A 23,398-nucleotide genomic window follows, 5' to 3' on the forward strand; every position below is an offset into this window, starting at 1 on the left:
GCCCAAAGGTATTTTCTTGAAACTTGGTGTGGACATGTACTACTGCATAAAGATTCTCCAGAGAGAGTTTCATGTCATAAGGTCAAAGGTCAAAAGGTCAAAGGTTAGGTGAAAATGTTGCAATATCACTTTTCTCGCAAATGGTTCAATGTATCTTCGTGGAACTTGGTACATACGCATGCACTGACTGGCAGGGATTATCTAGGGAATTTAGGGGTCATGGGTCAATAGTCAGGGGTCAAAGGTCAAGGTCACCTCAAAATTTTACCATTTCCCTCATATACTAGTATATGCAATGCTTGCATTATTAGTTTCAAAACTTAATACATGCATTACCTAATGGAGATTCTCTTGGAAATTTCCAGCCAGAAGGACAAAGGTCAAAGGTTAAGGGTCAAAGGCCAGGTTTCAATGCCCTCCAAAAAAAGAAAAAAAATCCATTTTGTACTGTAATTACACTCTTTCTTCATACCTTGGAAATTACTCAGTGCATAAACTTATAGAAAGGTCTGTCAGAATTCAAGTAAAAATTCTCAATTCCCCAAATATGTGTACCTGCACTCTTAGAAAATTAAAGCAACCCAGTTCAAGACATTACTGACAAACCTGTCATTTCAATATTTTGCCAGTTATGTGAAACTGTCATGGATCACACATTGTGAAGACATTGTACTATACGCCTATTGGGAGAATCATGCATTATGGCGGAGGCATCAGTCGCCGTAGCGACATTTCTAGTTTTTTTTTTGTGTATATGTTTGTTGGAAAAAGCGTTGCCATGGTAACCACAATTTCCCAAAACCTTGTGGAGTGAACTTCTTATACAGTATTTAAGCAATTCATTTCAAATTTGGTATGTATAATGATCTAAGGTGTAGTTCTGCAAGACACACTTTGTGTTTGTACCCGACAAGGCATTGCCATAATAACAGTTTATTTTCTTGAAAATCTTGTGAAGTGAACTACTTTCACAATTTTGAAGCAGTTGAACTCAAATTTGGTGTACATAATGACATTGAGGGGTAGATATGCAAGACATGTTTTTTTTGTGTGTGTGTTTATCGGAGAAAGTGTTGCCATGGTAATGACAATTTCCCCAAAACCTTGTGGAGCGAACAACTTCCACAGTGTTTAAGCGATTTCTTTCAAATTCAGTATGTAGGGCCTATAATGATCTATAGGTGTAGTTATGCAAGACACTCTTTGTTTTTGTACCTGATGTGTTGCCATGGTAACTTCATATTTTCTTCAAATCTTGTGGATTGAACTACTTCCACAATTGTGAAGCAGTCAAACTCACCAGGTACTCACAAGGTACCACACACATGTATACACATAGACAGGCTGACAGACAGACAGACAGACAGACACACACACATAACCTTTATCAAACCCAGGTTCAATTCTTTTTCATAGGAATCTGGGCTACGGGAGCGGGGGTATTAATCACCTTTAGTGGTACTGCTAGTTCAAATCATTTGCAGAATACTCCCTGTCAGCCTATTTAGCCTGAAGCATGAAAGTAGGGCAACCATCTGACATATAAATGCAAGTTACTCAGTGATGTCAACAGTAATTGATCAGTTTTATGAGTGAGTATTGAGTGCCAAGACTTCTTTCTATGTATTGTTTCAGTTACTCCATTACTTGGGAAAGCTACAGTGTAGCTCTGGGTTGTAGCCTCTGTTCTGGTAACTGTAACCATTAATAAAGGGAGTGTGAAAAATGAAATTTAAAAGGAATTTTGCAAGATTTCATGTTTTATGGAAAGTACACATTCTCTTGACTTGTTGCTGGCTTATGCAAAGGTGACCAGTATTTCTCCTGCCTTCTGAAGGAGATGAGTGAAGTGCTACTTGCATTCTCCTAGAAAAATGTAAATATCTTTGCTTTCAATTCAGTTCGATCAAATTTTATTCGGCACCAAAAAAGTATTGGTATATTTTGTACATGGTAAAAAGAAAAGCAATGCATATGCATACATAATTTTTACAAATCAGCATCAGGACCCCTGTGAAGCAACTAGAGCATGTCAGTGGGGCCTAAAACAAGATTTGTTCAAGGTTGTTGGCGGATAATAATATGTGTTGTGAAAAAGAAAAAACTTAGCAGTGATTATATAATGGTTGAGAAGCAGATAAGTGTACAAACACATGCTCTTATTGTATCAGCATATCCTACACCATCATTATATCCTGTGTACTGGTATATCTACACCATCAGTTGTGCTGAAGTTACACTGTACAATGATATGATACCCAGAGGAGGTTCTTTAGTATTGCATTCTAATCCAACTAGTCACTGCTCAGCAAAGGCTTCTTGTGCTCCTGGCACTCTGAAAATATGCCTTTTTTTTCTCTCTCCTGATATTGTTAGTATGATGCTGTTGTTTAAAAAAATACTGTTATTATTGTGATTTGTGTTGAAGTTATTGTCTGACGTGTTTGTTTGTTTGTTTGTTTGTTTGTTTGTTTTTATGCCTCCGCCATGAAGTGATGCTGGAGGCATTATGTTTTCGGGTTGTCCGTCCTTCCGCCCGTCCGTCCTTCCGTCCGTAATCAATTTTGTGGATAGCGTAACTAAAAAACTCTTTGAGGTATCTTAATAAAACTTGGCATGTTTATGTATGAGTGGGTGAAGTTGTGCCTATCAACTTGTAGGTGCACATGCTCAAGGTCAAAGGGTCAAGGTCAAGTACTAAAAATTTCACTATTTCCCCCATATCCATGCAATCCCTGAAGGTATTTTCTTGAAACTTAGTGTAAGATGAACTACCAAATGAAGATTCTCCAGAGAGAGTTTTGGGTCACAAGGTCAAGGGTCAATGGTCAAGTCAAAAAGTTGAAATTTCCATGTTTTTCTCCATATCTCGCAAATGGTTCAAGGTATCTTTGTGGAACTTAGTATATATGCATGTACAGATGGGCAGTGATTATCTAGGGAAGTTGGGGGTCATGGGTCAAAGGTCAAGGTCAACTCCTACAAATGTCACTACTTCCCTCCTATTTATGCAATGCCTGAAGGATTTTTTTTGAAACTTGATATATATGCATGTATTACCCAATATATATTCTGTGGGTAGTTTCTTGCCGAAAGGTCAATGGTCAAAAGGTCAAAGTTCAAGTGAAAGTGCTAAATTACTTTTCTTCCTCCATATCTCGAAAGTAACTCAAGGTATCATCTAGTCCAGATTCTGGACGTTTTTTATCATTACGAGTCCACGCGCCGCTCCACAGCTTATCGAGCTATCCCCTGTAACCGCTTGATGCCAACAAACCTGTCCAAAAAAAAAAAACGTCCAGAATGGTTTGACAGTGCGTAGGGTCAAAAGTTCATATTAGGTATGCTGACGTATTGCCCTATCCCTCGCAAGCTCATTGCGTATGCATGAAAACTAAGGGATCGATCACAGAAAAGAGTTCTGTGGGATCGATCGATCTGCAGCCAGCTGTGTGCATTGCACCGTGAATACAGTGCGATCTGCAACAATTACTAATTATGTGCACAGAGATGCCTGCATTTTTGCACAACACACATTATCACAATCAAAGATCCAACTCTTTGATCACAATGCAATGCGATACTCAGTTCTTCAGTGATCCGTACCATGCATTGTTGCACAGCTGATTCGTGCAACGTTTTTGATTGGCTGAAAGTTATGGTTGCAGTCATCTAGGACCTACTTTCACGTGGTGTTTTGGACTTTGTTGTGCCCAGATTCGATGATGACTTGAATATTATTCTTGAGATTGAAAATGGCGAGCCACAAATCGCCAGCTCGGCGATGTATGATTTGTGATGTGCCACTTCTAACGTCCAAACACTACATGAAACTGCAAAGAAGTCTGTGAAGGTCGTGAGATGTGGACCTCAAGAAAAGTTGGAAGATTTGTTTGGCGATGTTATTGTTGGTAAAGGGGATCAATATATGTTTTTTTTTGGGGGGGGGGGATTGTGCCAATCATATTCATTAAAGGAAATAATTTTGTCATCAATTATTCGTCATTAATAATATTGTATGATGAAATCAGGAACTATTTCATAAGTACAAACCAACTAGATTTCTTCGTTCATCCACTGCTCACACCCTTCGAGTTCCCTGTACTCATCACTCATGGGGCAACAGAACTTTCACCCAGTCTGGTTTTTCTCTCTGGAACTCACTGCCTTTGAAACTGAGAATGGAGACCTCTTTCCCTCTGTTCAAGAGGGAACTCAAGACCTTTTTATTTCAGGAGATGTGGGTTCTATGAACCGGTACTTAGCTATGGTATACAAGATATCAAGCATATTCAGGGGTGGTGGAGGTGAAGGGGATGCATTACACAATTTGTAGTGCAAAGTTTTGAAGTACATGTAAGGAACCAGAAAGTGCCTTTTTTGTTTGTTCTTTTCCCCAAATGTTAGTAGAGAGCAGTCTAAATTTAAAGAATTGCACTAAGTTTGTACAACTTTTATCATTTTATTACCACTTCATGTAGGGCCTACTGGGCAGTTAGACCGAAACTATTCACTTTGATAATTTCTGTAACAGAGACAATTAGACCAATATCCCTGTTGTAAGAATACCCCGTCACTCAGTCTTTTGTTTGTTAGTCTTCATGGTAATAAAGCTAAATTTAGTAAACCAAGATGAAGACGCTTAAGGGCATTTTTGCTACAGAGATATTGGTCCATTTGTCTCTGGCATTACAGAAGTGAACAGTTTTGGTTGAACTGCCCTTCTGCATATGATATGCATATATAATATATATATATATATATATATATATATATCTTCCTTTTTTCTTCTTTTTTTTTTTGCAAACCATACCTGTATTTGCTCAAAATAGTAGCTCCGTAGGCCTATTCATATCAAAAGACAGTCTGACAGAGCAACTTGTTTGTTTCTAATTCACAAACATTTAAGGGGGATATCAGCGTGAAATTATGCTTGGGAAATGTGTGGGCCATGCACACAACACACACAAACGCATACACGCATGTGCACACACACACACACACACACAAACATACACAAACACATGCACACACACACGCACACTCACATGTTAGCAATTTGATTAAACCCCCTGTTACAAATCACATTCAAATTAAAACATTGTACATGTACTTTGTACATACAGCTGTACAGTGTAGTAGACTTTACTTTTTTTCAACATTTATGGCACCTGATTATTGGTAAATAAATTTAGATTTTTTTTTTTCAGTGTTGAGGTGTGGTCAGGAAATACATCAATTTATCACTATTGTACTTTGAAATGTACAATGTACAGTGTACATCATGTGCAATATATGTACAGAGACTCCAACTCTCTCGTTTTCGACGGGAGATCTCCCGCCGAAAACCCACTTTTGCAAAATCTCCCATTCTCCCGTTTGAGATTTAATTTCTCCCGCCCTGGCTCAATGTCTCCCGTTGGAAAGGATTTCTTACTTATTGCTATCGTATGTTGCAAAAATAAGCCTTATAGCACCAGAGAGCATCTATAACCCTAGGAACTTCGCGCTTCGCACACATAAACTTGGGTCTCCCGTTTGCTAGGGGTTTCAGGCGGGAGAATCTCCAGATCAGAAGGTGCTTGGGGTTGGAGTCTCTGTATGTACTGTTAAATACACTGTGTAGTCTTCATCATTTCATGTACAGTAAGAGCAGACAGCAAAGTGAAAACAAATGGAGTACGAGTAGTGTAATTTGAACATATGTATAATTTGTACATTTTTTAATCACATTACTTCTTAAGCCTTCATTATAAAAATTTGGCCATTCACATTACTTCTTAAGCCTTCATTATAAAAATTTGGCCATGATGGTAAAACTGTTAATGTTGTACCAACTACCAAGGAAGTTTCAAAGCTAGCATCCCACTCCCAACTGTCAATAATGAGTTCAAAAAGTTGTCACTCTGGGAAGGACGTTCAAAATAATTCCTCAGGTGTATAAGTGTCTTTAAAGTTGGATACTGTAAAACGAGAAATGTTCGCGTGCATTTTAATTTCGCGAATTTCGCGAGCGTGAAGATTTGCGAAATTAAAATGCACGCGAAAGTTCTTTTGTACACTATGTGCACTGAATGCCAGTGGCAGTTCGCGAAAATTTCATGCCGCAAAAAAGGCCGTCGGCTCCAATTGGCGAAAAATTCATGCCGCGAATATATCATGTTTTACAGTATTCTGTGCCACCAAGTACTCATAAGGAACTGAAATTAAATGTTCTATAGTTGATAGAATATTTATATTTCAGTTGTTTCTCCATGCTCTTGAAATTCCTTCATTATACACTTTCATTTGTACATGTACATGTACAAGTACTGTAATATACAATACATTTACTGTATATTCATGATAGTTCGTGATCATTGTTCAACAACAGTGCATTTAATTATTTCAAATAAAATACATTGTAAACTGTTTGATTCTGAATTTTAATGTCAGAGAAATAATTTGATATGTCACATTTCAGTCTGATTACCGTGAGTAGTAGACTCTCATTACACATCAAAAACACAGGATTAACACAAACTGGTTACAAGTTAAGACAAAGAAATCTTCCTGGTCCCACTGTAGATTTTGTTTTTTCATTTGTTGTGTTTTACAACAATTCTTGGTTTAAAAAAAAAAAAATTGCTTCGAAGTTCAAAAAAGAAAATAGATTAATTGCTACACAGTTCAAACTACAGGTACAAATGTTCATGTGCATTAACAGAACTAGTTTTATTTTTATCAAAATGGGCCAAAGAATATACTGTACTTCTCATGAATGATTTTGTATGTAAAGAAAGTATGTAGACAAGTTCTTGGTAGTTGTACAACTCAAAAACATACTCTACACATGTGTACACTGTATGCATAGATGAACATGCGATGTACAATTACATGTGCAGACAAACAGCATAACAGTTCAATTTTCAAACACCCACCCAAACACCCAAAACACACAGCCCTTCCCCACTTGGCATGGTCTGTATGTACATGTACGTGTAATCCACTACATCACAAAAACACAACCTTGAACTAAAATATTTCAACTTTTCCATAATTTTATCACTTGTAATTACGATATGTACCCATCAACATGTCCAATGAAATGAAAATATTCACGCCTAAAAAACAAAGTACAGTATGAAAAGTAGGTGTGTACAAAAGAGCAAGGTACCGTAATTGCAGTGATAAAAAGAAAATTATTGTACATGTAGCATGGAACTGCAAAAATTTAGGTACACCAGAAACCAATGTACCAACCACTCACCATTACAAACCTTAAGGATGAAAAACACCCACAGTGGATTCTTGTTTTAAAACAATCATATGAATTCTCTAAAAAACAATTTTCAAAGCCCAATGGTACAAGCTACATGTACATGTGTATACGTAACATTTTTCAGTTAAAAAAAAAAAATCTGAGCTACGATGTACAGCTGTACAGCTGTACATGATTCTTCATGTTACCAGTATATCTGATAAGGCCTGAAAATTGAGTGCTTTTAAAAAGTGGATATAATCGTCTAGATTACTTGGGCATCCACACAAAACCGTACTGTGTATGTTGCTTACGTCAACACCCAGGCCAGACACAATGGTAGCTATCAGAACTCTGATTTCACCATCTGTTGCCAACATGCTGTCAACAATTTCCTTTTGGATATCAGTTTCCACGGTGGTACATATAAACTTATTAACATACCTGTGGCAACCTTCTGGAAGCAGTGCCATAAAGGCCGCATACACATTACTGCACATTTTTCTTATCATCCTTTCAATACATGCACCATGGATCTTCAAGTCATCTGCCAGCCACTTGAACATTGTATCTAAATCTCTTGCAGCAGACTTGACAACATGTTTTATATTTTGCTTGTCCGGCAACTGATTTACCCACACATGCACATAATTGCGAAGACCAAAGTTTTTGATGATACCGCTACGCACATCTCTGGTTGCAGTGGCTGTCAGGGCAACAGTGGGACTGACAACTTGAGTTTCGATCGTAATTCACCCAATTTTCCATACGCTGCTCGAAATGCTTTGGTGTCTCCAGATGCAGTCCCCCTATTTGAAAAATAAGAAGAAAAAAAACAGTAAGATTAAAAAAAAAAACATTTTCTACATTGCACATGTGAGTTTAATAATGCCTGCAGTCTCTACAATGCATATCGCATAGCCATAAGACTGCATAATTTTAATCTATAGATGAACAAGTATGAGTACATTTGCATACTGAAGCATGTTCCTATTTGAGTTTTTTCTCAATGTATATACACATGAAAAATTAGTCTGTGGGCCACAGCGTGTGTCTCGATCGCTCCTCTGTGTAGAGGAGCAAAGCCGACGAGACACAGGCTGGGGCTCACAGACTAAAGCTAATGCAGTAGGCCTATGTGTAATTGCATTTGTATGCGAGAAAGTTACAGTAGTTACTGTACTGTACAAAACAATTAAACCAGTGCAGTTACGGTGTTAACAATTTATCACAATTACACAGGATTTAACTCAGTACACCTAGGAACACTCACAAGAGTAGTACTGTAGTAGAAGCCTGACATGTGTTTACCCTACCCGGCCCAGAGGCCAGACATATAACTACATTTAGTTTTACAATCATTTTTTGTTGTTCAACTAGGGGCCTACAGTTACAGTTTGTAATTCAAGACGAGAGACACGTAATGAGAGTTGCCTTGACGAATCATTTTTAGAAACTGGATAGATCTAAATGATTAGCTTACCGCTAGGCCACTTGAGTCTTTGACTTTGTCACGCAGGCCAAGCAAGATCCATAGCCCTGCTCATCTGGTCCGAAATTAAAGACTTCAAAGGCATGAGAACAAGAGCCACAGCTTTTGGAGAGTCTGGTCCATCATGTAGATCTAGTTTGCGAAGAATATCAACGCATAACGGTGCAGCTTGGAAGTTGGAACACCACACTATTGCCGAAACCAGTCGGCAGGGAGATAAACAAATCATGACCACGCACGGAGAAACGAGTACGTGTAGTAGGGACTTCTATGTTCTGGTTCTGCTGCTGCTCCCTGAAACCGTCAACGAATCCAAGCTTCTCAGTAGCACATTGCATTGAATGCTCTTCTCATTATCACTGTCAGAAAAGCGACGCGGAGACGCTGATGTTGACATCCATTGATCATGTAAACAAGATTTGGAGGAAATACTTGAAATGTTGCACAGATTTTGGTCGGAAAACACAAGACTCGGAATCAATACGAAAAGCACATTGCACAAGCTGTATGCCGTACACGCGATCCGAGGGATCCCCGATCGAGAAGTAAAAGCCACCTTGAAATTGACATGTACGATAGGTCACGATGCTTTAAATGGGCGAATATCTTTTCTATACGTATTTATCAATTTTTCATTTGTAATTTTTATATCATTTTTTTTGTCAAAAATAGATTTAAAATGTTAATAATTGTGATATTTATGGTTTAATTTATAACAGTTATGGGAACGAGTAGAAGTTAGTTTTAATCTTACGCACGGTTTATGTACGTTCTAATTTCATTCTCCTCTTATGATCTCTTAGATATATTATTTGAGCAATTTTTGATAAGAAGAAAAATAATTTTGAAGTTCCATTAATATATGTTGAGATTAATACAAATATTGGCGTAAAATACGTGTGTTATATTGCTAAATGCAACGTACCTGTTTGCAATAAGACTACAAGATTAGAGATCGATCGACTTTTTTCGATCCCGCAAATTGCCTGCTGGAAATGATTGACGCGATCTCATCGACCAATCAGGATGCTCGAAATGAATGAGGGGGTGGGGGGGGCCAATTTTTTCCGAAATATTTCGGGGAGATTTTGGCAAACCAGACTGGACTGTTTTGGAGGTCGAGATGCGTGCGTGCGCGGCAAATTAATACACGAGCGTACGGTGGTGCATACTCGTGCTGTAGCGGTGTGTGCGCGCGGTAAATGATCACACAAAAAAAAACATGAAACTTATACCCCCGTCACACTAGAGGCTGAATGAGCCGGAATGCCGTTGCCGTTGGAATGATAATTCTTCCTGCACTCCTGCATATTCGAAGTGCATTCTAAAAATTCCGACGACATTCTGACTGCATTCCAAACATTCGGGCCCATTCTTGTGGCCAGTGCGAATGTTTTACCCATGCTTAAAACATTCGAGGAGCATTCGAAGTGGAGAAATATCGATCTGCATTCGAAGGGTATTCTAATTGGACTCTGATTACATTCTAAACATTCCTACGTCATTCTGAATATTCCTACGGCATTCTAACAGCATTTGAAACTATCTGACCTCATTTGAGGGAGAATTGGAACGGTGTTGCACCTCAAATTCTGCCAAAATATCTCAAATGCTCAAATGCTCATACAATTACCCCCAGTCAAATACTCTGAAGGGAAAAGGTTAGAGTAAAGATTAGAGTTTGGGTAAGGGTTAAGATTAGGTTCAGGATTAGGAGTAGGGTTAGGGTCATGGGAAGGGTCTGGGATAATTGCCCAGGGGGTAATTGGGCTGGACACTCTTTCAGGGAGGTCTTGCTGGAGGACAGCAATCTGTAGCAAAGCATATGGTCCAAGGATGATCGGGTTGAGACCATTTTATACGCTATCGGAGACCATTTCGGCGGCATTCTTGACACACACGGGACATTCATGTTGCATTCTAAAGTACATTCTAAACTTTTTGTATTCTAATTTTTCGGGCTGCATTCTATTTGAATTCGTGAACACTCAAAGTATATTTGGTAGCCATTCTGGGAACGTTCTGACCGCATTCAAAATGAGTTTGTACTGAATTCAAGGCGCTTTTCGACCATCAGACTTCTGGCAGCAATCTAACCACGCTCGTGCTGCATTCGAAATGCTTTCTTCAAATTCTGACCGCATTCTAACAGCATTCTGGATATTCCTATAGCGTTCCAAGTACATTCGAGCAGCATTCGAGAGCTAATTCATGTGGAATGTGCAAGAATGATTCAAGAAAGGTTCAAAGTGCATTCCAAATATTCGAACAGCATTCCCTACCAAGCTGTTAGAATTTGAATTTTTCTCTGGAATGTGACCCAAATTTTGAAAATCCTTAATTCCGGTTGGTTCTGCTTGATTCGTGCTGATTCTGAATTTGTGTGACGGGGGTATTACATATTCATGTATGCATGTTCTACCTAACAGTGATTCTCTTTGGAACTTTGAGGTCAAAGGTCAAAGGCCAGGTTTAGATGATAATATTTTACCATTTGATACTGAAATTACACTTTTTCTCCATACCTTGAAAAGTACTCAATGCATAAACTTATAAAAGGGTCAAAAGTCAAGTAAAAATCCGCAATTCCCCAAATGGCTGCACTCTGACATTTTAATCATTCATCCAATTGAACCTAGTTCTAGGAAAGTGAACATTCAGCACATTTGTGGCAAACCTGTCATTTTGATATTTTGCCAATTACGTGAAACTGTCATCACACATTGTCAAGACATTGTACTATAGACCTATTAGGAGAACCATGCGTTATGGCGGAGGCATACCAGTCGTCGTAGCGACATTTCTAGTTGTATTGTAGCTCACCTGAGCTGAAGAGAGGGGTTGAAATTGGGGCCTAAATTGTACGTTTTCATCATTTTCCTGAAAATTTTCTGAATGAATTTTCACCAAACTTGGCAGGTAGCATCTTAGAGGGATAGGATCTCAATCTGTACAAATAGGCACCATGCCCCACTTGGGTGTCCCCAGGACCTCCCCCATCCCTCAATTAAGGAATCGTTAGAATCTTTTCTAGAACCAGAATTGATAGAGCCAAGTTAATACTATGAGTTAGTATGTTGATGACGTTTCAAGTTTGTTCATGGTGGAATCAGGGGTGTCCCCATCCCCAGCCCCCCTTTGTCACCGGGGGTCCAAATGGGGACTTAAATTGTATTTGTTCGTCTTCTTCTTGAAAAACTCTTGATGGATTTTCACCAAACTTGACAGGTAGCATGTCGGGGGGTTAAGATCTCAATTTCTTCAGCTGGGCACCATGCTCACCGTAGGGGCTCATGGGAGAGGAGGGCAAATAATTACAAATCTTCTCTGAAACCATAAGTGATAAAGTGAAGTTAATACTATGAATTAGTACATTGTTGATGACTGTAGTTTCTAGTTTGTTCATTGCATATCCAGGTTTGCCCCCCACCCCCCATTGAAGCTGGGGAAGGAGGGATCCAAATACAGGCTTAAATTGTACATTTATTTTTCTCCATCTTCTTGAAAACAACGTGGTGGATTTTCACAAAACTTGGCAGGTAGCATTTGTTGGGGATAGGATCTCAATTTGTTCGAATGGGCACCATGCTCCCCTTTGGGGCATCAGGGGGCCCACACTGCCCAAATGAAGGAATAATCAGAAATATTAATTTCTAGAATCAAAGATGATAGAGCTGTAAGTTTTTATGCCTCTGCCACAAAGTGGTGCCGAAGGCATTATGTTTTTGGGTTGTCTGTCCTTCCGTTCTTCCGTCCGTCTGTAATTAATTTTGTAGACAGCATACCTAAAAATCTTTTGAGATATCGTAATGAAACTTGGCATGTATGTGTATTACGGGGTGAAGTTGTGCCTATCAACTTGTGGGTGCACATGCTGAAGGTCAAAGGACTAAAGGTCAGGGTCAAATGCTTAAAATTTCACTATTTCCCCCATATCTATGCAGTGCCTGAAGATATTTTCTTGAAACTTAGTGTATACACGTAATTACCCAATTAAGATTCTCTGGTGAAAGTTTGGGGTCATGAGGTCAAAGGTCAAAATGTCAAGTAAAAATGTCAAAGGTCAAGGGCAAAACTTCAAAATTTTACTATTTCCCTCTTATATGCAATGCCAGCAGGATTATTTTTTTTGTTTAACTTGGTGTATGCATGTATAACCCAATAGAGATTCTGTGGGAAGGGTTTTTTTTTCTCCAAAAAGGTCAAAGGTCAAAGATCAAGTGAAAATGCTAAACTTACTTCTTCCTCCATATCTCGGAAGTGGCTAAAGTTATCTTAAAACTTAGTATATATTTATGCAAGTTCTGCCTGACAGTGATTCTATTATGAATTTTAGGGTCAAAGGCCGGATGAAAATGGTAACAATGTACATTCAATGCAGAAATTGCACTTTTTCTCCATACCTTGAAAATTACTCAATGCACAAACTTATAAAAGGGTCAAAGTAAAGTTAAAGTCCTTAAATCCCCAAACACATGCTCTCCTATGCATCCAATTCGACCTAGGTCAAGGAAGGTAAACATTCATCACATTTATGACAAACATGTGATTTTAATATTTTGCTAATTTTGTGAAAATGTATTCACACATTGTCCACATGTACTACCTATTAAGGGAATCATGCATTATGGCGGAGGCATACCAGTCGCCATAGCGACATTTCTAATTTTTTTTTTTTTTTTTTTTATGCCTCCGCCACGAAGTGGTGCCGGAGGCATTATGTTTTCGGGATGTCCGTCCGTCCTTCCGTCCGTCCGTCCGTCGTAGCGTGCTAACGAGAGTATGCTTGTGTGGCTAGGAGAACAATAGTGCACAATAGATGGCCTTTATTCCGTCAGGCTTGTGTGGCTAAAATTTTTGCTTGTGTGTCTATTTTAACAAAAGGGAGAACAAAGGGGTAGACACACAAGTATATCACCGTAAGGTCGTACGTCCTTCCGTCCGTCCGTAATGAATTTTGTGGCAAGCGTAACTAAAAAACCTTTAGAGGTATCCGAATGAAACTTGGCATGTATGTGTATTAGGGGGTGAAGTTGTGCCTATCAACTTTTGGGTGCACATGCTCAAGGTCAAAGGTCAAAAGGTCAAGGTCAAATACATAAAATTTCACTATTTCCTCCATATCTATGCATTGCCTGAAGATATTTTCTTGAAACTTAGGGTATACATGTATTACCCAATTAAGATTCTCTGGTGAAAGTTTTGGGTCATGAGGTCAAAGGTCAAGGTCAAAAGGTCAAGTAAAAACATTCAAATTTCACTTTTTCCTCTGTGCCTTGGAAATTGTTCTAGGTGTCTTCATGGAACATATGATTATACACTGTATATGATTATCTAGGGAATTTAGGGTTCATGGGGTCAAAGGTCAAGGGCAACACTTCCAAATTTTACTATTTCCCTCATATTTATGCAATGCTAGCAAGATTATTTTTTTTTTTAGACTTGGTGTATGCATGTATAACCCAATAGAGATTCTCTGTTAAGTTTTTTCTTTTCTTTTTTTGCCTCAAAGGTCAAAAGGTCAAAGATCAAGTGAAAGTGCTGAACTAACTGTTTCCTCCATAATACTATCTAGGAAATGGTTCAAGTTATCGTGAAACTTACTACATATTTATGCATGTTCTGCCTGACAGTGAATATCTTAACATGAATTTGAGGGTCAAAGCCAGATGAAAATGGCAACAATTTACTATTCAATACAGAAATTGCACTTTTTCTCCATACCTTGAAAATTACTCAGTGCATAAACTTATGAATGGATCAAAGTCAAGTTAAAGTTCTTAAATCTCCAAATACATGCTCTCCTATTCATCCAATTAAACCTAGGTCAAGGAAGGTGAGCATATAACACATTTGTGACAAACTTGGCATTTTAATATTTTGCCAATTTTGTGAAAATGTAATCACACATTGTCCACATGTACTATAGACCTATTTGGAGAACCATGCATTATGGTGGAGGCATACCTGTCGCCGTAGCGACATTTCTAGTTTTCAAAACTGCATTGTCAAATTTTCCAAGTACAGTGTAGAACCTACTTAGCAAACCTGTATTTTTAACAATGTGATTGAATATGCTAATGGATACCATGCCCCCAGCTCTCAAAGCTGCCCCACCCTCAAAGATTGCAATATTCTTGGGTGAAAGTCTGCAAGAATGTATGGATGGTGAACTAGGCTTGCAATACTCGGGTGAGTGTGAGACGCTTTGGTCTCTCTCCCTCTCTCTCTCTTTCTCTCTCTCTTTTGGGGGAATCTCTTCTACATTTTAGCTGTGAATGAATACTCACTTTTTTTCTGTCACATTTTCTCTTTCATGTGGAAAAACTATCTTGTGCCACAAATGACTACCAGGAGGCCACTATAATCGCTCATCGTACCAGATCCAAGTGTCCAATAGACAAGCCTTTGGAGGCGATCGAGGCATCATTTGTTGCGCCAGATGCAGAACATGACATGTATGATGTGTATGAATCCGATCATGAAGATGTGGAATGGAAAAAATGGCTGGCTGGACTCTTTCGTACTGAGGGTATAAAGACATTTCTGTTTTTTCTATCAGTAAAGTCAATATGATCTGGTGTGCTAAACAGGCTTTAAGATTTTGGTCCATGATCTTTGCAACATCTGTATATGACTCATTTATTTTAGGTTCAATTCCTATGAAACATCTAGCATTGTTGTGATATTACTCAATTCAGTTATTGCCAACATGGTGTTGAAATGCACTTTTAGCGTTACTGGTACAATTGTATACTGTTATGCATGTTTCAATATATTCCTAAAGAAAGGATGTCAGTCATGATGCATCTTCTTCTTAAAAGAAAGTTCACTGATTTGATGTTTTCAAACTGTATTTCTACCCGTCAGTTAAAATTTTATGCAAGGTATGTCCATGAAGAAGTGCAAAAGAAAAGTTGTTTTTAGTTGATAAGCATGATATTTCTGCATTTATCAAGGAAGTTGATTCAGTTTCCTGTAATCAGTATACTCTAGTATGTATTGTTTTAAGTATGTGACAGTGTGCAATAAAACATCCTCTCCAATTTCTGCAATTCAGATGTGACCAACGTGGACACAAATGATGACGAACAAAATGATCCTGAATACAATTTCCTGGCAGAAGAAGAAACAATGGATAAAGAAGACTACCGAACTGATAAGGCAGTTCGTGTTAGCAGTAAGTTATCCATCTCATTTTCAGTGCTGCTTTTGTGTAAAGTAAAACTTGTGTAAAAGACGCACTTTTCTTCACGTTGGGAAGTACCAGAATTTAAAAATTAGATGTGTCTTGTGTACTAGCACAGCACAGGAGCTCACTCGTCAAACAGGGACTACTCTGTTTATGTACTATTTCTCCTGAAGTAGGTTGGATGCATAATGCTTTCAGGTTGTTCTTCCTAGCATTTGTCCATACAGTCCAGATCATGTGATCATGATTTTAGTGATTTTTCTCAATGCTTGACCCACCTATGCTACATGAGGCGCTGACAAGATTAAGAGCCAATTTTTTCGAAGTCATTGGATTTCAGGACTAAAATTGTGATTTTGAACCAGAACTTAAGCTTGGAATGTACAGTAGAGTGGTAATACAAGGCATTTTCACATCAGCCCGATGTTTCGAAATAGCGCGCTATTTTCTGACTTGGAAAATTAACCCGATCACGAAATAGCGTGCTATTTGATAATGTGAATACAAATTAGCGCACTAATTTCATCGCTCTGATCGAGAAAATTTCTCGAGTCCAATTCGAGAAGTATCCGAAATAACGGGATAATTTGGGAACTAGCGCACTATTTGATAATGTGAAATCACCTCAAGAAATTAGTGCGATGCATCCCATCATGCTTAGCATGTGTGATGGCCATCACGCAGGTAATTTTTTTTGAAAGCGTGCGCTCTACTGGTATACCCGACACTGTTTGCGCATGCTCAGCTGTCGAATTAGCTCGAAAAAATTTTGGGCTAATTCTCTCCGGGCTGATGTGAATAGGAAATGAAACAGCGCGCTAATTGCGATCGCGAAAAATATCTTGAGCTTGGATTATTATTGGGCTGATGTGAAAAACGCCTATTATGTGGGATGAATGATTTAACTAATTAGATAATATTTTGAAAGATATGTTAGGGTAAGAGGCTAGAGGTCATGATCAATGAAACTGAAGTCCACCTTAAAACTCTTTTTACAAATATACAACATGTAGCTTATAGTAACTTGGAAAACAATGTAATGTGGTGTGATGATAAATATGATACAGGAAACTTCCTTTTCACAAAGATATCATTTTGTTTATGTCAATGGTCAAAATCATGAACTTCATCTAGCATGACACTGAATCATACAGTGTGTAAGGGATTTTGGGGGTCACTCTTAGGTCGGATGTGAAGTCAGTAAGTCGGTTGGGCAGGTGGGAGGTCAGTGGGTCAATCTGTTGCAAAATCTTGTTGATGAAACTACTCCCTCAGTTTTTGAGCAATTGACATAAGATTTGGCATGTGTGACATTTACTCCTGCGACAGTTGCATGAAATATCATTATGCTAAGCCAAACACAAAACCTATCCGCAAACATAACCCTCCTCCTAATCCTCATCTTCACATCAAACTAAACCTAAAACCCTACCACAAGCCTAACCCTAACATTAAGTCCTTTGAGAAAATAAGACTGGAGTAATTGTTGCAGGATCAAATTTTGTGTCACAGTTATAGGTAGACGTGTGAGACACCTTTTTTGTCAGTACATGTAGGTGTTTTTATTGAATAATGCATTGCCATGATGGTAACTTCCACCATGTGAGGTGCTTCCCCAAGAGAATGAACCAGAAATGTCAAAGTGTAGGGGGACGTCTGACAACATACAGAATGACTGATATCGACACCACTAACCAGGGGCCCGTCTTATAAAGCCTTCAAATCAATCACAAGTCCCCAAATCAATCTCAACTTGCATTGCAGCTCTCACAAAACTTGTGATTGATTTCTATCACAAGTCTTTATAAGACAGGCCCCAGGATTACGTAAGGTGTTCCTCTTTACTTCTGCCAACTTGGCACACAGCGTTACCTCTTCTTTGTTACATTTCCATCTCTCCATCGATCCTCACACATCATAATCTACAATATCGATCTGCTATTTCCCTTACAGCATCCTTCTTGATTGTACATTGCAGACATATTGCTGCATTTTAAAAAAAAAATCAGAACAAGGTATTTTGGGTACTAAATGTAACAATCAAAGTAAGTGGTTGAATTATATGGCATCCTTCATGACGGTATGCTATTGTCAGGGCCAGTGAAGGGAGCTACTGTTTCACTCTTATCCTTACTACTTCAGTTTACTTGCACTTTCTACTTGTGATAGTTTTGTTTGTATTTGTATATTGTTTGTCATTTGTCTGAATAGAGAAGGAGCTGAATGAACTCTTGGATGAAGTTGTTGAAGCTGTGAGTACAAATCTTGGAAAGCTTGTCCTGATTCCTCCTATTGCTGATTGAAGTGTGGTCTGAATGTACTCCATTGGGCCAGATGGGCAGTCTGATTGTACAGCCAAGTATGAATTCACCTGAAAAATTGCAGTATGTGACCCATGAAAAGTGTCTCACCTGACAGAAGAAATGCCAAAGGTGGTATTCTAGAGCATTATACACATATGGGTGGTACATATAACTTCAGAGGTTTTTAGTTCCTGTTTTAGAAGCTCCTGAGTACTGCATGTGACACTCCTCCTAATTTGTAATGAATGACACTAAACTACCAATTCAACATGTGAATGGGATTGTTCATTCTGTAGAAATACTGCTGTACTTTCTTCTCTAGGTCTGAGTACTTGTACCCTCTTGTTAGGCTGGACCCATATGAGGACTTCTGGCAGAGAGAGAGAGAGAGAGAGATAAATGGAACACAGATTCATATAGATGATGAACTATTTTGGTGCATGATTTTTAATGTGCAGCCTATTTTACTAGATATCTCCACTAGCAAGATGTAGAAAGCACTATGATCTATGATCACATGAGTGATGGAGAAACAAAATCATACTGGTTACCATTACCTAAAAATGGCATGCTGCCCTTGAGTGATTTTTGTTGTACAGTTTCAGTATGGAGCTTACAAGCCTTTAGCAATTTGTGAACAGGAACCTTTGCCATTTGAACTACTTCACCTTTTTAAAAAAAATTATTTTTGTGTGTGTGTGCCAAAGTAACTTATTTGAAGAGGGGATGTAGTTGAAAATTGAAATTAAGCAATGGTAATTACAGTAATATGAGTGCAGGAAATAGTGATCCTCAACCTATGTTTGACAACAAACTGCTATTTACTCTATCTTTATGTTACTCTATTTTGCCATTCAACAGTCCCATCTGTCAACCTGATATACATGTATATATATATATATATATATGTATATATATATATATATATATATATATATATAGAGAGAGAGAGAGAGAGAGAGAGAGAGAGAGAGAGAGAGCAATAATAAAGTCACAACAGAGGAATGCAGGGAATGCATTAATAGCCAATCTTGATTTTAATGAATAATCCAAATTTTCGAGGATCCTTCCTCTTCATCAGGGATGACAGTGCGAATCTTCACAATGATAATCATTGTGAAGATTCGCACTGTCATGTTTTCCAGGGGGCCCTGTAAACACATACATACAAGGTGACAATCACAACAAATAACATTTACATAACTCCGAATAGTACCTCAAACAGAATAGAACTGATCATAACATTGGGAAAATGAAGAATGAGACAAAATGTAGCAGTTTGCAACCGGGATGGGAAAAAATGCAACTTACTGTCTGAGTTTATAAAGAAAAATGCACCCCCTAAATGAATATAAATATATCATATATATCAAAATATACATGTCTGAGAAGAAAAAATTATACAACCATTAAATTTTTTTCTATCAATTTACCAAATCAAAAACTATTATCTACACTAAACTCTTCATTCACTTATACATTATACTATTTTGTACGTCAAAAGTGAACATTCATTTCTAACAACAAAATCAACTATACTCAACATTGCAATATCATCATACAATATCAAACAACAACATACAATCTGCTTCTTCTTCTACCCTCCGCTACAACGTGAATCAACATCCCGCGAGAGAGAAAAAAAAATTGATAAACTTATTACCCAGAACACCATTTCAAATACTGTGAACAAAAAACGTTCTTACTTTGGGCATTTCGCACTTGGGGTGGCAGGCTATTCCATAGTAGAGCACCGTCAACTGAAAAGGATCTTTTACCACATTCAGTTCTTACTCTTGGAATAATAACACCATAATTCTCCGAACTTCGTGTTCGATATCCATGAGTGCGGGTGGACAATGTGATTATGTCACACAAGTAAGAGGGTGCGCTGTCATTCATGATATCAAACAATAGTTTGCTTTTCTGGAACTCCCATCTTTTTTCCATATCAATCCATTTCAAAGTACGGAACATTTCGGAAGTAGAAGTGAGCATGTTTGTTTTAAGGACAATTCTTGCCATCTGCTTATGTTGCTTAATCAGAATGTCTTTTGTTCCTTTACTGCAGTTGCTCCATGAGATACTGCAATAATCGTAATAAGGGAGAATGAGAGAATTGGCGAGCAGTTTGGCCACTGTCATCCCTGATGAAGAGGAAGGATCCTCGAAAATTTGGATTATTCATTAAAATCAAGATTGGCTATTAATGCATTCCCTGCATTCCTCTGTTGTGACTTTATTATTGCTATTTCTAGTACTGCCAATACGCGGAACAACTACAATATGTATATATATATATATATATATATATATATATATATATATATATAATTTTTTTTTTTTTTTTTTTTTTTTTAATCCAATCCATTATGTAGTATGGGGATGAGGTGGACTGGCTGGAAGACTTTGACATGGAGAAGTTTGACCAGCAGCCACAGCCTACTCTTATAGGAAACCTGCTGCAGCAGAAGCAGAAACTGTCCCCCTGCAAGCTTCTTTCATCTCCAGCTGTTCCTGAGTTGGGAGCAACAACATGCTCTACATCTGATTCATCCACCCTTGTGCAGTCCACCTCAACACCACCTTCCTGTCTACCATCCATCCTGCTGCCATCTGTGTCAACACCAACAGGGCAAGCAGAGGCATTCCAGTCGGTAGCCACTGCAGTGGAACGTGCCGAGGGGCAGTTGGTGGTGATGCAGCCAGTACAGCAGGCTGTCTGCCAAGGCTTTGACTTTCAGCCCAAGCCTCTCCCTGCCCTCACCTTTGGGGTGCAGGAGCTCTTTCAGCTCCAGCAGCAGATGCAGCAGGTGAGATGGGTGACAGTAGACTCCCAAAGTCTTACCAGGAAGATGCTGTCACTGTTTAATGTCACTCTGAACAGAACAGAAGTATCAGGGACTAGAGATACTCTGCTGTGATTTTCAGTTCCCTGATGAACTTATTCGAGACTAGTCTAGACTGTAAATGACATCATCACAATATCACTGTTTGCAGGGATAATCAGAAAAGATGACATGAGATATATCTTCAGGATTTAGTATCAAAAGGAAAACCCTGTGTGAATTTGTGATAGAACATATACAATTGTATACTCTTAAACATTCTATCATTAAAAGCATACTTTACCATTTGCAGATGAAACAAAAACCCAGCAATAATGCTTTAAAATAGTCCTAAAATGTGAGTTAGGGAAAGAAACAACCACTGTTAAAAATTGAATTGTTTGGTAAAATCGATGTTAAATATAAAAAATGTAAACAATAGTTATAATAAAAATGCTTCCAGACTAAACTGTATACAATTACAATTTAATGAGAAAAATACAGATATCCATATATTTTTGGCTTTTTTGCGAAAATTTTATATGATGGGATGTTTTGTGGAACGAAAGACCTACACAAATGCATTAAATGTCATATCTTGAAAAAAAAATTTTAATCACTATTCCCAAAGGTAAACAAGACCTTTGAACTGACTGAATATGTAAGTAAGAATGGTTTGAATATCATTTTGTTACTGATCTGACAGGCATATCATTCCTCATAACACAATTTGTCCTACTTCTTTTGTTTTCATCATTTTCATTTCCAGCATGTACAACTTCTGTGTCAAGTTCACCTTCTTACAAGGGAGAAACCAAAGCTGTCAGAGTATGCTGAACAGTCAAAACAATTTCTGGTAAATATATTATAGCATTAAGTAATATGTACTGGTATGCACTCTGAGCCTTAGCATCTAACATTTTAAGCATTTTTTTTTTTTTTAAATGTTTCAGCCATGAAGTTTCCCTGGAAGCATTATGTTTTCATTGTTTCAATGATAAAGGTGCATAAGGTAGAAATCTGTCCCTGTTTCTTGTGATGTGAAAGAGCGAAAGGGAACCTTTGCTCAATGTATGTAGATAAACCACCAGATATATTTGTGCCTTATTGCAAAATAGTGTAGAACAACAATTGTAAACAAATATCCTACACACCAGCATTACTTTAGGCTAGGCCTAGATAAAAATGCCACTATGTATTGGTCAATAGTCTAGTGCTGTAGGTAAAAGGCCATCACCTTTTGGCATTATAAGTTAAACTAATATTCCTAAACTGAGAGACTTGCCCTCGTTAGTTTATGTACTGTTCCCTGTCCCTTAGACGGAGCTAGAGCTGCTGGCCTGTGTGAATGAGGAAGGTGTCAAGACACAAAGGGAGTCCTGTGGTGCCCATCTCCAGTTTCACTCAAATTTCCGCTCATGCAACCTGACTGAAGCCCTTCGAATTGTTGACACACCCCCCAAAGGAGATGATGTTGATGACGAGTTACATTACAAGGCTACAAATGGTATTAATTGCAGTCCGGTGAAATTACAAATTGTATGTGTATAGACTTGATAAAGAAGAGATCATTGAACATTCACATATACAGTCCTTGCACAATTGCACTGAGTGTCAACAAATCTAGAATTAGGTTCAGTGTATAAACAAAACAGATTAATTGAAGACAAGCAGTGTTATAATTCTGTGACAGAGATTGCTATTTAGGTGTGTGTACAGTGCCATGCCACTTCTTTGTAACTGACTAGCATTCAAATTGTCATAATTTTACATGTACATATATGTAGCTATTATCACGTATCATCACTGATTTTAAAATTTATACAATTGTCGTTTTTTAATGCCTCCACTACGAAATGTCATTGGAGGCATTGTGTTTTGGGGTTGTCCGTCTGTCCATCCACCCTTACAACGTATGTCCATCTGTTCTCATCAATTTTGTGGACGGGGTAGCTAAAAAAAAAGTTTGAGGCATCCTAATGAAACTTGGCATGTATATGAGTGGACGAAGTTGTGCCTATCAACTTTTAGGTGCACATTCTCAAGGTCAAAGATCAAATTGTTCGAAATTTCACTATTTCCCATATATCTATCTGAAGCTATTTTCTTGAATCTCAGTGTGTACATGTATAACCAGATAAAAATTCTATAGGGAAAGATTTGGGCCATGTGGTCAAAGGTCATGTAAAACTGCTAAAATTTCGCTTTTTTCCATATCTGAAAAATGGCTGCTATCATCATGAAGTACGTATATATGTACTGCCTGGCAATGATTCTCTTGGAAATTTTGGGGTCATGGTGTCAAGGGTCGGCTTAAAATGCTAAGATTTTACTAATGCTGCA

The 23,398-nt window shown here is 38.1% G+C and overlaps 1 protein-coding gene across 1 annotated transcript in view; it reads left to right on the forward strand.

Annotated features, from left to right (window-relative positions):
• Window positions 1-23,398, forward strand: part of LOC139711856 (GON-4-like protein) — a 110,013-nt gene that overhangs the window by 34,108 nt on the left and 52,507 nt on the right. Inside the window, exons 7-12 of the mRNA XM_071623708.1 lie at window positions 15,087-15,264; window positions 15,793-15,912; window positions 18,136-18,176; window positions 20,606-21,040; window positions 21,825-21,911; window positions 22,376-22,562. Coding sequence (XP_071479809.1) covers window positions 15,087-15,264; window positions 15,793-15,912; window positions 18,136-18,176; window positions 20,606-21,040; window positions 21,825-21,911; window positions 22,376-22,562 — 1,048 coding nt within the window. The remainder of the gene's footprint in view (window positions 1-15,086; window positions 15,265-15,792; window positions 15,913-18,135; window positions 18,177-20,605; window positions 21,041-21,824; window positions 21,912-22,375; window positions 22,563-23,398) is intronic.

The sequence above is a fragment of the Diadema antillarum genome, unplaced genomic scaffold, assembly GCF_040938485.1.
Source record: "Diadema antillarum isolate AM-2024a unplaced genomic scaffold, OU_Dant_1.0 seq00001715_RagTag, whole genome shotgun sequence".
NCBI classification, from domain to species: Eukaryota; Metazoa; Echinodermata; class Echinoidea; order Diadematoida; family Diadematidae; genus Diadema; species Diadema antillarum.